This window comes from Bombina bombina, chromosome 2 (genome assembly GCF_027579735.1).
Source record: "Bombina bombina isolate aBomBom1 chromosome 2, aBomBom1.pri, whole genome shotgun sequence".
NCBI classification, from domain to species: domain Eukaryota; kingdom Metazoa; phylum Chordata; class Amphibia; order Anura; family Bombinatoridae; genus Bombina; species Bombina bombina.
In genome coordinates, this window is record NC_069500.1 from 417,127,513 (window position 1) to 417,141,731 (window position 14,219).

The 14,219-nt window shown below is 38.8% G+C and overlaps 1 protein-coding gene across 1 annotated transcript in view; it reads right to left on the reverse strand.

Annotated features, from left to right (window-relative positions):
* Nucleotides 1-2,800: 2,800 nt before the first annotated feature.
* TOP3B (DNA topoisomerase III beta) overlaps nt 2,801-14,219 on the reverse strand; it is a 189,801-nt gene continuing 178,382 nt past the window's right edge. The window contains exons 15-18 of the mRNA XM_053701943.1: nt 5,017-5,166; nt 4,098-4,198; nt 3,563-3,764; nt 2,801-3,312 (exon numbers count right to left, since the gene is read on the reverse strand). Of these exons, the coding sequence (XP_053557918.1) occupies nt 2,843-3,312; nt 3,563-3,764; nt 4,098-4,198; nt 5,017-5,166 (923 nt within the window). The 3' untranslated portion in view covers nt 2,801-2,842. The remainder of the gene's footprint in view (nt 3,313-3,562; nt 3,765-4,097; nt 4,199-5,016; nt 5,167-14,219) is intronic.

Consider the following 14,219-nt stretch of genomic DNA (forward strand, 5'->3'; position numbering starts at 1 on the left):
CATTCTTCACTCTTACACCTCTGCCCTTCGCTTAGCTAAGCAAACCTACTTCTCCTCTCTTATATCCTCTCACTCCTCAAACCCTAAAAGACTCTTCTCCATTTTCAACTCTCTCCTCCACCCACCTGCACCACCCCCCTCATCTGCATTCAGTGCTCAAGACCTTGCTATTTTTTCAATAAAACACTTGCAATCCGAGGAAACAAACCAACACAAACATGCAATCTCCCAACTCTGCTCTCAGTCACCCCCTCTCCCACTCTCTGCACCCTCCTCCCAACCACTGAGAGTGAAGTGGCTTCCCTTTTGTCTTCCTCACACCTCACTACCTGCCCACTTGACCCTATTCCTTCACATCTTATTCCTTCTCTGTCTCCCACCCTCACTCCGGCTCTTACTCACATATTTAACCTATACCTTTCTACCGGCTCATTCCCTGCCTCCTTCAAACATGCGAAGGTCACCCCCATCCTCAAAAAACCCTCCCTTGACCCTAACTCCCCTGCAAACTACCACCACATATCACTGCTCCCGCTAGCTTCAAAATTCCTTGAAAAACTAGTTTTCAATCGCCTAACCCACTTCCTGTACTCCAACTCATTGCTCGACCCCCTGAAATCTGGCTTCCGTCCCCAACACTCAACTGAGACTGCCCTCACCAAGGTTACTAACGATCTCCTTTCTGCTAAAAACAAAGGCTACTACTCTATACTCATCTTACTTGACCTCTCTGCTGCCTTTGACACTGTTGACCATCCCCTTCTCCTACAGACTCTCAGCTCTCTTGGTCTCTGTGACACTGCCCTCTCCTGGATTCCCTCTTATCTCTCTAACAGATCCTTCTCCGTCTCCTTTGCTGGTGACTCCTCCTCTCTATTGCCCCTGTCTGTTGGAGTACCTCAAGGCTCCATCCTGGGTCCTCTACTCTTCTCTATTTACACTTCTTCACTGGGTAAACTCATTAACAGCTATGGCCTCAGCTATCACCTCTATGCTGATGATACCTAGATCTACCTTTCCACCCCTGCACTCTCCCCCTTCTGCCAACTGTCACATCAGCGACTGCTTATCTGGCATTTCCTCCTGGATGTCCTCTCACCACCTAAAAATAAATATGTCCAAGACTGAACTACTTCTTATTCCCCCCCTCTAACTCTACTCCAGTTTCTAATTTTTTTATCACTGTTGGCGGCACCACTATCTCCCCATCACCCCAAGTCCGCTGCCTCGGAGTCACGCTCGACTCAAATCTGTCCTTCATTCCCCACATCCAACTGCTCTCTTCATCCTGCCACAACCACTTACGCAATATCTCTAAAATTCGTCCATTTCTGAGTGCTGAAACTACTAAACAGCTAATCCACTCCCTGGTAATTTCCCGACTAGACTACTGTAACAACTTACTAACTGGCCTCCATCTCTCCCGCCTCTCTTCCCTCCAATCCATCCTAAATGCATCTGTCAGGCTAATCCACCTCTCTCGACCCTTTGTTTCTGCTGCGCCTCTCTGTGAGTCCCTTCACTGGCTCCCCATTCACAACAGAGTTAAATTCAAAATTCTCACCCTGATCTACAAAGCCCTTACCAATGCTGCCCCACCCTACCTGTCCTTACTCATCAACAAATATACTCCTGCCCGTCCCCTAAGATCCAACAACGACCCGCTTCTTGCGTCCTCTACCATCACTTCCTCTCATGCCAGACTACAGGACTTCTCTCGTGCGGCACCAACCCTCTGGAACTCACTTCCTCGAGCTGCCCCTAACCTCGCCTCTTTTAAACGTTCCCTAAAGACCTTTCTGTTCAGGGAAGCTTATCACACGACTTACTAACAAACTAACTTCACTTAACTAACAGTTGCCCTCTATCTCCTCACTAATATCATTCTCACCTCTGCAGCCCCCACCTCCTGTTTCCCATCCTCCTACCCATCTAGATTGTAAGTTCCCACGGGAATAGGGCCCTCAATTCCCCCTGTATTTGTCTGTAAAATGTTGTCTTTTATCGTATTGTTTATCCATTGTACTGTTATCCTTGTACCCATGGACAGCACTACGGAATCTGTCGGCGCTTTACAAATAAAGAATAACAATATCAAAACTGATGTATTGTGTTGTACTCTAATTCATGACTTTTCTTAGAGAAAGTGTTGTTGTTAAAGAGACCATCTACTCCAAAATTTGTATTGTTTAAAAAGATAGACAACACCTTTACTACCCATTCCCCAGCTTTGCACGACCAACATTGTTATATTAATATACTTTATAACCTTTAAATCTCTGCCTATTTCTAAGTCTCTGCAGGCCCCATTTTTTAGCTTTTCCCAGCAAGACAGTGCTAGTTAATGTGTGCCATAAAAATAACACTGTGCTCACTCCTGTGGAGTTAGCATTGATTGGCTAAAATGCAAGTCTGTAAATAGCACTGAGATAAGGGGGGCAGTTTGCAGAGACTTTGATACAAGGTAATCACAGAGGTAAAAAGAATATTAATATAACCGTGTTGGTTATGCAAAACTGGGGGTAAAAGTATTATTTGTCTTTTTAAATAATAACAATTCCGTCCCTTTAAGGCATGAAACACATTAGATAGTTATATGTGACACCTGTATCTTGACGTTGGCATTATATAAATTATGATTTCAACGGAAAAACAGTTTCAATATCACTATTTTAGGATTTAATCTTATTTAAATTAAAAAAGGTACATTTTAGTATATAATCTTAATAATCACTTTGACTAAATACTATTAGGCTCAAGTTATTTTGCTTCAGTCGCAGGACACGGTGGACTCACACACTTTATAATAAGAAGCTTTATTAAACAAGCTTAAAAGTGCACATCATACAAAGTATGCAGCCAGTGCAGCCATTTTGTCCTTAGGTTTTTTAGGGTTTCCACGCCGACCCCTACCCCTCCCTCTTCCCTGCCTCCTCCCCTGTCCGCCTTTATGCATGGGGTGTCTCATGGTGGCATGTTTGAGTTCCACCAAATCTTGGAAAACTGGGTCACAAAACACACAGCCTGAATGTTGTGTGTGGTCTGCAGGCAAGGGGCTTTTGGCCTTGTTAAAGTCTACATGCACCAGGGCAGCATCGCACACATCACACATCTCTCCAGATACTCGGACACGATGTGCATTCTCAAAGAAGTGGACAATGACATTACACTTGTTGCAGGACATCTTCCACTTGGGACCTGATGTGGAGTCTAGTACCATCACTCCGTTGTCACACTCTACACACTGAGCAATACCCAGCATGCTCAGCGAGTGCTGGCAAGTGGGATGAGTACACTCATTGCAGCCCATCCCTGCAAAAAAAAAACATAAGAAAAAAAAACATTAATACGCCTTCTGCCCCTGATTATATAAAGAAAGGAGGCAAATAAAGGCTTGGTTAAATTGTTAAGGTCATGAATGAAAAAAAGGCAAAGCAAAGTAAGAAGGCTGAATGATATACTTGAAAAATGTATGAGAAAACAAAATAAAACAGCATAACAAGAAAAAAGGTGGAGAATGAGTAGTAGGAATTCACATGCTATAAAGATTTTTTAGACATACCTTTCTTCATATCTCTAAAAGGAGCATGGTTATAACAGTATGGGCATAATGGATAGCTCTTCCCTCGAGACCCTGATGACCATAGAACCAGTTCAAAATCATCAAGAGGGCAGCGTAACTCCTTGTACAGTTTGATGGTGCCATTCTGTGGCAGGCTGTATGTATCATCACAGTGGGAACAGTGAAGGCGGCTGGGCTTAGCCTGGAGCAGGTGAAAGATAATTTAGTGTTTATATACAAAGTGTACCAATGGAACTTCTCTCCAGAATATGCAATAGATTCATTCTACAGTTTTTCAAAAGTATAAAAAAATGGATTAGAATGAGCGAGTGAATATTATCATCCAGTTTCCCTCTTTGTGTTTACTCAATAAAATGATTTATATAAAAAAGTATTTGAAAAATAAATCTCCACAACTCATAGCATACAGTAACCAACCATCTATACATACAGTAATTCAGAATATATAATCTATTACTGACTGGCTTCTGATTTTTTCCCCCACAATAATTATTCTAAGACCCAAGAATTTTACCTGGATATATTTCATGAACCGGTGACACTTGCCACATCGAGACAGAGGTTTTCCGGTGGCAGCCAAAGGTGAGAATGACACTTCCATCAACTCGTCCATACCTAGGTGGCAAGTAAAGGTGAGAGATCAGGCTAATGTAGCAATCAAAATCACACTAATAAGGATAAAAAAACAACCTGTTGTTAGATTGCTCTAACTGTTCTCCTATTTTTAGCTTGTGGCAACTGCCTAGATGCAGAGTTAAAGAGATATACAGAATAACGGTTCATTCTATTTGCAGAGTAAAAGTATAAGGTAATAAACAAAACTGCAGTAAAAAAGTACACTAAGTATAGTGTGGGCATAAACTCCAGGTAAAAAATCCAGTAGCCCAAGATGCTGCAGCACCTAAGAGCATTCCTTTTGTCTACACCCACAAAACAAATGTCCCACAAAGTAGCCATATTGAGAGTCACAATCATATATTCAAAAGCTAAAAAATAAAAAAGCATGCGCTGCCTTATTCTAACAAAGTTTTGCCAGCAAAGGCATCTATAGAAGACGTCTGATACGCTTCTACCTACTGGCACAAGTTTAGTGCTAAATAGGATAGAGATTACAGGAGAAATAAAGTTAGCAAAAATATAATAAAATTATCTAAACTAACTTGGCCTTACAATAATACATACTATTTAATTATTAAGATTCTTTCATACTTATGACTTAAACAAGTTTCTGTTAAAAAGTATATTTATATACGTATGTGATACATTAGTGTTACTGCATCAGGTCTGTGTACCTATAAAATGTTCAAATTTAATGGCATTAATTGTGCCTTTACATTTCTTTTCAATTATCAAACACCCTACATGCAAAGTATTAAAATGTTAAATGTCAAACAGTGCAGTATGTGTAGAGGACTTCATGTACATGGTCTAACCTGCAATGGAATCCACAAAGTAGTGGAACTTCCGCTTGAAGATATCGAGAGTGTGATCAAGAACCTGTTGGAAATTAGCTTTTCCCAGAGCAATCAGATTTAGTTGTTTCTCCACTGCACTGCGGATGGTCGGCAGCACAAGCTCAGAATCTGAGTTACAAAGACATAAGCAGGACAGCAATACATGTTAGAAGGATAAGTAAAAATTTGCTTTAATTGTAAGCAACCCTAAAAAACTGTATTAGTAAATGATTATGACAGATCTGTCTCTTATAGCAATATGAATGTGCCTGGTTTACACTTAGGTACATGTATAAAAGAAACACAATACTTACAAATGAAATCAGACAGTCCTAGTGATAGCTAAAATGTTTAAGAGATATCTATTTAAAGGAAAACTAAACACAAATTATAACAGTCACATAGTAGATGAGGTTGAAAAAAGACAGGAGTCCATCATGTTCAACCTATACAAATCTTAATATACTTACAATAAAAGCTCGGGTTGAGCTTAAATTAGTCCCATTTAAAAAATAAAATAAAAAAGGGACCCATTTAACACAAGCAATCATATCCCTAAATTCTGTTTCTAGCCAGAAATGTATACAAACCGTTTTTCAAATGTGTCTATGGTATTGGCATTTACTACCTCCTTAGGTAATGAGGTCCACAATTTTATTGCTCTTACAGTGAAAGAAAGTTTACGTTACTGGAGATTATATATCCTTTCCTCCAGCCTTAAATTGCTACCTCTTGTCACAAACTATTTTATTGGAATAAATAGAGCTTCTCCTATCTCTGTATATGGGCCTTGAATATATTCATATAAAAGTAATCTTGTCATAGCTCAAAGGCCTGTTTTCTAGACAAAACAGACCCAGTTTGTCTAACCTCTCCTCATAGCTTAAATTCTGCATTCTCACTAGTTTTGTGGCCCTTCTCTGAACTTATTCTATCTGCAATGAATTTTTTTGAGATTGGTCCCCAGAACTGCACATCATACTCAAGGTGAGGTCTTACCAGGGATTTATATAGTGACAGAATAATGCTCTGCTTCCTTGCATCAATTCCTCTTAATACATCCTAGTATCTTATTAGCCTTAGAAGCCACCGCCCTGCATTGAGCATCCATCTTTAGCTTGTTATCTATAAGTACTCCCAAATCCCCTTTCTCCTTTGTTTTGCCAAGTCTATTCCCATTTAAATAATAGGTTGGCTGCGTATTTTTACTTCCAAAATGTAGAACCTTGCATTTTCCAGTATTAAATCTCATTTTCCATTTACCTGCCCACTCATCTAATTTTTGTAAATCCCACTGTAAAGCAATTTCATCCTGCACTGACCTAATGACCTTACACAACTTTGTATCATCTGCAAAAATAGAGATGTTGCTATTTATTCCTTGCTCCAAGTCATTAATAAAAAATATTAAAAAGAACAGGGCCCAGTACTGATCCGTTTACCACTACTCATTGCTCCCGTTCTTTTATCCAGTTATTTATCGATGAGCTAACATTTTCAGCTATTCCCAGTCCCTTAGTTTTAACCTCTCATGTAGGACAGTATCAAACGCCTTTGCAAAATCCAAGTATATCACATCAACTGATTCCCCTTTATCTATATTTATACTAACTTCCTCGTAGAATCTAATTATATTAGTTTGACATGATCTATTTCTCAATAATCCAACACAGTGAAAGATGAACAGCAACCAAAGGCTCCAAGAAGCTGTAGCACCTGGGTGTGACGTATAGTGGGTCACATTAACACAGCTCCCAAGATTCAAACCGGCTACTCCCTGCTGTATGTTTTGTCCGTTGGAGACAAGGATAAATAACAGGACTCTACACTAATGCAGGGAGCATCATCGGACCATGAACCGCAAGTTACTGACTTCACTACCTCCGCTCCCATTTTTCTAGAGTGCGAACACAGATTTCTGCGAGGATCCTGAGTTGATTGAGCTAAAAATTGGGGTAGCGGAGGAGCAGTGAAACTGCTGTGATACTAATCGTTAATTGTGGGGCCAGAGAAGGGAGATTCTCTGTGCTCCGATTGAGGATGTTAGTATATGCATTTGTTGCACGTACGATCCAATTATTATGTCTTAATTTACACATACTCAGAGCGAGTGATTGAACCAGGTTACCAGCTGCAGAAATTACATAAACTTTATGTGGGCCGGGACTTTATTGAGCCGATAAAAATACATCTATATTTCTTCTTTGGTAACTATTTCTCATTAAACCATGCTGATTTTAACTCATAATCTTGTTTGGACAAATATACTCATTAATATAATCCCTTCAAGTATCTTCCCCACTATTGATAACAGACTAACTGGTCTATAGCTTCCTGGATCAGCCCTGCTTCACTTTTCCTGGATCAGCCCTGCCACTTTGAAATGGCTGCCAAGCTCCGCCCACTGATGACATCAGGATCTGGGCTGCATATGGCATCCATTCTCAAAAGGCTCACTAGTTGGATTCAACCGACTGTCAATGCTATTCAGGAGAGTGCTTAGATGTAGCCCAGATCATGAAAAGATGCAGGAGCATATTTGCAGCTTACTCTAAGGTAAGACGTTAAACGGACAGTCTATACCGTCATCTTAAATTCTTATCTTAGATGAAGCTGCAAATAGCCTGCTGCACCCTTTCTATATCATGCAGCAGGAACAGTAAAAAAAAGTTATTTTAAAATGAATATTGTTTCTGGACACTTTGAAATGGCTGCCAAGCTCAGCCCACTGAGGACATCACGATCTGAGTTGCATATAGACACTCTGCTGAATAGAATTGACAGTCTGTTGAATCCAACTAGTGAGCCTTTTGTGATTGGATGCCATATGCAGATCATGCTAATATCAGTGGGCTGAGATTGGCAGCCATTTCAAAGTGGCCAGAAACATTATTCATTCCTCCCCTCAGTTAAATTCTTTATTTATAATCTAACTGTGTAGACAAATTAAACAACTCACATTTACATTGGGGTATTTTTAAATAAAATAAAACAATCACAACAACAAAAATATATATAAATAAATAAAAATGCATCAATCATCAAGTACATCAGAAGCAGATATGAAGTAAATACAAGATAAAATGCAGCTAGTGCACAAGGCATGTTATGAGGAAAAATAACATTCAAAACAGTTGTACAATTATCTGAAGACGCAGCTCCCTTATTACAGTTCAAATTCACTGTTATAATGCACAAAGCATAATTAAGTTTCTATCCCCTTTTTGTTGCTCTTTCTTTGGGACCAAACACACATATAAACAAAACAAAACAAAAAAAAAAGGGGGAGTCACTAGAGAGGGAGGGATAAAAATAAAAAAAGCCATTTTTCGCTGAAAAATTAATCCACAACCTAAAATATAAGTTTATTCTCATGAATGAAAACTTAAACAGCTGCCTGAAAAATTTTTCAACCAAAAACTGCTTCCGAAGAAGCGAATACATCAAAATGGAAGAAATTAGTAAATGTATGCAAAGAAGACCAGGTTGAGGCTCTGCAAATCTGATCAACCAAAGCTTCATTCTTAAAGGCCCACGAAGTGGAGACTGATCTAATAGAATGAGCTGTAATTCTCTGAGGTGGGTCTTGACCCGACCCCAAATAAGCTGAATGAAACAAAAGCTGTAATCACGAAGCCAAGGAAACGGCAGAGGCCTTCTGACCTTCCCTAGAACCAGAAAAGATAACAAATAGACTAAAAGTCTTCCTGAAATCTTTAGTAGCTTCAACATAATATTTCAAACTCTTACCATATCCAAAGACTATAAGGATTTCTCCAAAGAATTCTTAGGATTAGGACACAAGAAAAGGACAACAATTTCTCTATTAATGTTAGAAGTCACAACCTTCGGTAAGAATTTAAATGTAGTCCGCAAAACCACCTAATCCTGATGAAAAATCAGAAAAGGAGATATACAAGAAAGAGCAGATAATTCAGAAACTCTTCTAGTAGAAGAGATGGCCAAAAGGAACAACACTTTCCAAGAAAGTAGTTTAATGTCCAAAGAAAGCATAGGCTCAAATGGAAGCGCCTGAAACGCCCTCAAAACAAAATTAAGACTCCAAGGAGGAGAAAATGAATTAATGACAGGTTTAATACAAACCAAAGTCTGTATAAAACAGTAAATATCAGGAAGCTTTAGCAATCTTTCTGTAAAATGAGACAGAAAGAGCAGAGATCCAAACCATCCTGAAGAAACTGCAAAATTCTAAAAGAATGTCCAAATTAATTTATTTGAAAGACACCATGAATATAAGTCTTCCAAACTCGATAATAAATCTTCCTAGAAACAGATTTACCAGCCTGTAACATAGTATTAATCACTGAGCCAGAGAAACTTCTATGACTAAGCACTAGGCGTTCAATTTCCATACCTTCAAATTTAATGATTTGAAATCCTGATGGAAAAACAGACCTTGAGACAGAAGATCTGACCTTAAAGGGACACTGAACCCAAATTTTTTCTTTTGTGATTCAGATAGAGCATGCAATGTTAAGCAACTTTCTAATTTACTCCTATTATCAAATTTTCTTTATTTTTTGGTATCTTTATTTGAAATGCAAGAATGTAAGTTTAGATGCCGGCCCATTTTTGGTGAACAACCTGGGTTGTTCTTGCTGATTGGTGCATAAATTCACCCACCAATGAATAAGTGCTTTCCAGGGTTCTGAACTAAACAAATAGCTTAGATACCTGCCTGAAGAACCCTGGACCTGGACAGGTACTTGGGAAGTTTCTTGTTTAGATGAGAAAACACATCTGGATAGAGAGACCACTCCCCCGGATGTAAAGTCTGATGGCTGAGATAATCCGCTTCCCAATTGTCTACACCTGGGATATGTACCACAGAAATTAAGAGCTGGATTCCGCCCAAAAAAGTATTCAGGATACTTCTTTCATAGCTAGGAGACTGTGAGTCCCACCCTGATGATTGACATATGCCACAGCTGTGATATTGTCTGTCTGAGAACAAATGAACGGTTCTCTCTTCAACAGAGGCCAAGCCTGAAGAGCCCTGAAAATTACACGGAGTTCCAAAATATTGATTGGTAATCTCGCCTCTTGAGATTTCCAAACCCCTTGTGCGGTCAGAGATCCCCAAACAGCTCCCCAACTTGAAAAGACTCGCATTTGATGTGATCACAGTCCAGGTTGGACGAACCAAAGAGGCCCCTAGAACTATACAATGGTGATCTAACCACCGAGTCAGAGATAATCGAACGTTGGGATTTAAGGATATTAATTGTGATATCTTTGCATAATCCCAGCACCATTGATTCAGCATACAAAGCTGGAGAGGTCTCACATGAAAACGAGCAAAGGGAAGTACGTTCAATGCTGCAGTCATGAAAACCTAAAACTTCCATGCACATAGCTACTGAAGGAAAAAATAGAGACTGAAGGTTCCGACAAGCTGAAACCAATTTAAATTGTCTCTTGTCTGTTAAGACAGAATCATGGATATTGAATCTACCTGGAAACCTAAAAAGGTGACCCTTGTCTGAGGAATCAAGGAACTTTTTAGTAAATTGATCCTCCAACCATGTCTATGAAGAAACAACAGTAGTTAATTTGTGTTAGATTCTGCAGAACTTAATGACTGAGCAAGTACCAAGATATCGTCCAAATAAGGAAACACCACAAAACCTCACTCTCTGATAACAGAGAGTAGGACACGTAGAACCTAGAAAAGATTCCTAGAGCTGTCGCTAGGCCAAAAAGGAAGAGCAATAAATTGGTAATGCTTGTCTAAAAGAGAGAATCTCAGAAACTGATAGCAATCTGGATGAATCAGAATATGAAGATATGCATCCTGTAAGTCTATTGTGGACACATAATGCCCTTGCTGAACAAAAGGCAGAATAGACCTTATAATAACCATTTTGAAAATTGGTACTCTACATATTGATTCAAAATTTTTAGATCCAAACTGGTTGGAATGAATCTTTTTCTTTGGGACAATGAATAGATTTGAATAAAACCCCAGACCCTGTTCCAGAAATGGAACTGGCATGATTACCCCAGATAACTCCAGGCCTGAAACACACTTCAGGAAAGTCTGAGCCTTTACTGGGTTTGCTGGAATATGTAAAAGAAAAATCTTCTCACAAGCGGTCTTACCATGAATCCTATTCTGTACCCCTGAGAGACAATATTCTGAATCCAATGATTTTGGACCGAATTGACCCAAACATCTTAGAAAAATCGGCTGAGCTGGAAAAGAGTCGCACCTTCATGCGGACTTGGGGGCTGGCTTTGATCTTTTAAATGGCTTGGAATTATTCAAATTTGACGAAGGCTTCCAAATGCAAATAGATTCCTTGGGGAAGAATAAGATTTCTGTTCCTTATTTAAAGGGACACTGAACCCAAAAAAAAATATTTTGTGATTCAGATAGAGCATGCAATTTTAAGCACCTTTCTAATTTACCCCTATTAGCAATGTTTCTTCGTTCTCTTGCTATCTTTATTTGAAAAAGAAGGCATCTAAGCTTTTTTCTTTGTTCAGAACTCTGGACAGCAGTTTCTGATTGGTGGATGAATTTATCCAGCAATCAGCAAGGACAACCTAGGTTGTTCACCAAAAATGGGCCGGCATCTAAACTTACATTCTTGTATTTCAAATAAAGATACCAAGAGAATGAAGAAAATATGATAATAGGAGTAAATTAGAAAGTTGCTTAAAATTGCATGCTCTATCTGAATCACGAAAGAAAAAATTTGGGTTCAGTGTCCCTTTAAGAACAAAAACGGTTAGAAGCTTTAGATTTACCCTTAGATCCTAATCTTGAGGCAAAAAAACTCCCTTCCCCCCAGTGACAGTTGAAATTATTGAATCCAACTGTGAACCAAATAATTTATTACCTTGGAAGAAAAGAAATAGCAATCTCGACTTAAAAGTCATATCAGCATTTCCAAGATTTAAGCCACAAATCTCTTCTAGCTAAAATAGCTAAAGACCTAGATTTAACGTCAATTATGATAATATTAAAAAAATGGCATCACAAATGAAATTATTAGCATGTTGAATCAAGTTAACAATGCTAGACAAATCATGAACCGATACTTGTTGCGCTAAAGTTTCCAACCAAAAGGTTGAAACAGCTGCAACAATAGCCAAAGTCATTGCAGGCCTAAGAAAAAGACCTGAAAATAAATAAACTTTCCTTAGATAAGTTACAAGTTTCCTATCTAAAGGATCTTAAAATAAATACTATTTTCCATAGGAATAGAAGTACGTTTAGCAAGAGTAGAGAGAACCCCAACTTTGGGGATTTTTAAACTCCAATCTAACTGCTGGCAAAGGATACAATTTTTAAAACCTTAAAGAAGGAATAAAAGAAGTACCAGGCCTATTCCATTCCTTAGAAATCATATTAGAAATAGCATCAGGAACTGGAAAAACCTCTGGAACAACCACAGGAGGTTTATAAACAGAATTTAAACATTTACTAGTTTTAATATCAAGAGGACTAGTCTCCTCAATATCCAATAATCAACACTTCTTCAACAAAGAACGAATGTACTCCATTTTAAATAAATAAGTAGATTTGTCAGTGTTACTATCCGAGGAAGGATCTTCTGAATCAGACAGATCCTCATCAGAGGAGGATAATTCAGTATGTCGTCGGTCATTTGAAATTTCATCAACTCTATGAGAAGTTTTAAAAGACCTTTGCATTTATTAGAAGGCGGGATGGCAGACAAAGCCTTCTGAATAGAAACAGCACAATTTTTTTATAAATTCACAGGTATGTTTTGTACATTAGATGTTAAAAGAACAACAACAGGCAATGTACTATTACTGATGGACACATTCTCTGCATGTAAAAGTTTATCAAGACAACTTATTACAAACCACAGCTGGAGATATAATCTCCACAAAATTACAACAAATGTACTTAGCTTTGGTAGGACTGATATCAGTCAGCAGGAATCCAACAGTGACTTCTGAAACAGGATCAGATTGAGACATCTTGCAAATGTAAGAGAAAAAACAACATATAAAGCAAAATGATCAATTTCCTTATATAGCTGAGGTGTCTTAAGTAATAAAAACATACTTACCAAAAGACAGCCATCCACATATAGCAGATAGCCAAACCAGTACTGAAACGGTTATCAGTAGAGGTAATGGAATATGAGAGTATATCGTCGATCTGAAAAGGGAGGTAGGAGATGAATCTATACGACCGATAACAGAGAACCTATGAAATAGATCTTCCGTGAGGAAAACCATTGCATTCAATAGGTGATACTCCCTTCACATCCCTCTGACATTCACTGTACTCTGAGAGGAACCGGGCTTCAAAATGCTGAGAAGCGCATATCAACGTAAAAATCTTAAGCACAAACTTACTTCACCGCCTCCATAGGAGGCAAAGTTTGTAAAACTGAATTGTGGGTGCGGTGAGGGGTGTATTTATAGGCATTTTGAGGTTTGGGAAACTTTGCCTCTCCTGGTAGGATTATATATCCCATACGTCACTAGCTCATGGACTCTTGCCAATTACATGAAATAAATATAGTACTTAGCAATAGGCACCCTATTACTGGAGGAATAGGGTAGGAAGCCAAACCATTACTTAAACATAAAAGCAGAGGATCTGGAATAGGAGTATATTGAAGACCCAACAGGAAGAAGTAAAGGACAAGTCCCTGGAACACCTGTCAAAAGTTTGTGACTAAATCCCAACAGGTGAAAAATATGCCACTACACATACTCCAAAATGCATCCCTCCTCCAAAAAAAGCTGTACTCTAAGGGGAAATGGGCCTTTCTCAATGAAGAATCAAACTGCATATATTCATTCTTCACATTCCTCTAGCAGTGGCAAAGACAAGACTGAGTTGCCAGTGAGGTGGGTGGGGTTGTATAGAGCTTTTGGGGTTTGGGAATCTTTGCCTCCTCCTAGTAGCAGGGAAGGGTAATTACCGGCAGTAATGGATTGTGGACTCTCGCCACCTGTATGAAATAAATAAATAGTCTCATTATTACAGAATCTATGATTTCCAGGAAGGAAACCATTGGGAGGTTGATTTTCCAACCATGAATATGAAGGAACTGAAGAACAACTTGTTTGCATATTCCTGAGTTATCTGGGGAGAAGTAGCCTGTGCCATCTAGGTAAGTAACTATTGCTATTCCTTAAAAGGACCACTCAATGCAGTAGTATTAAAT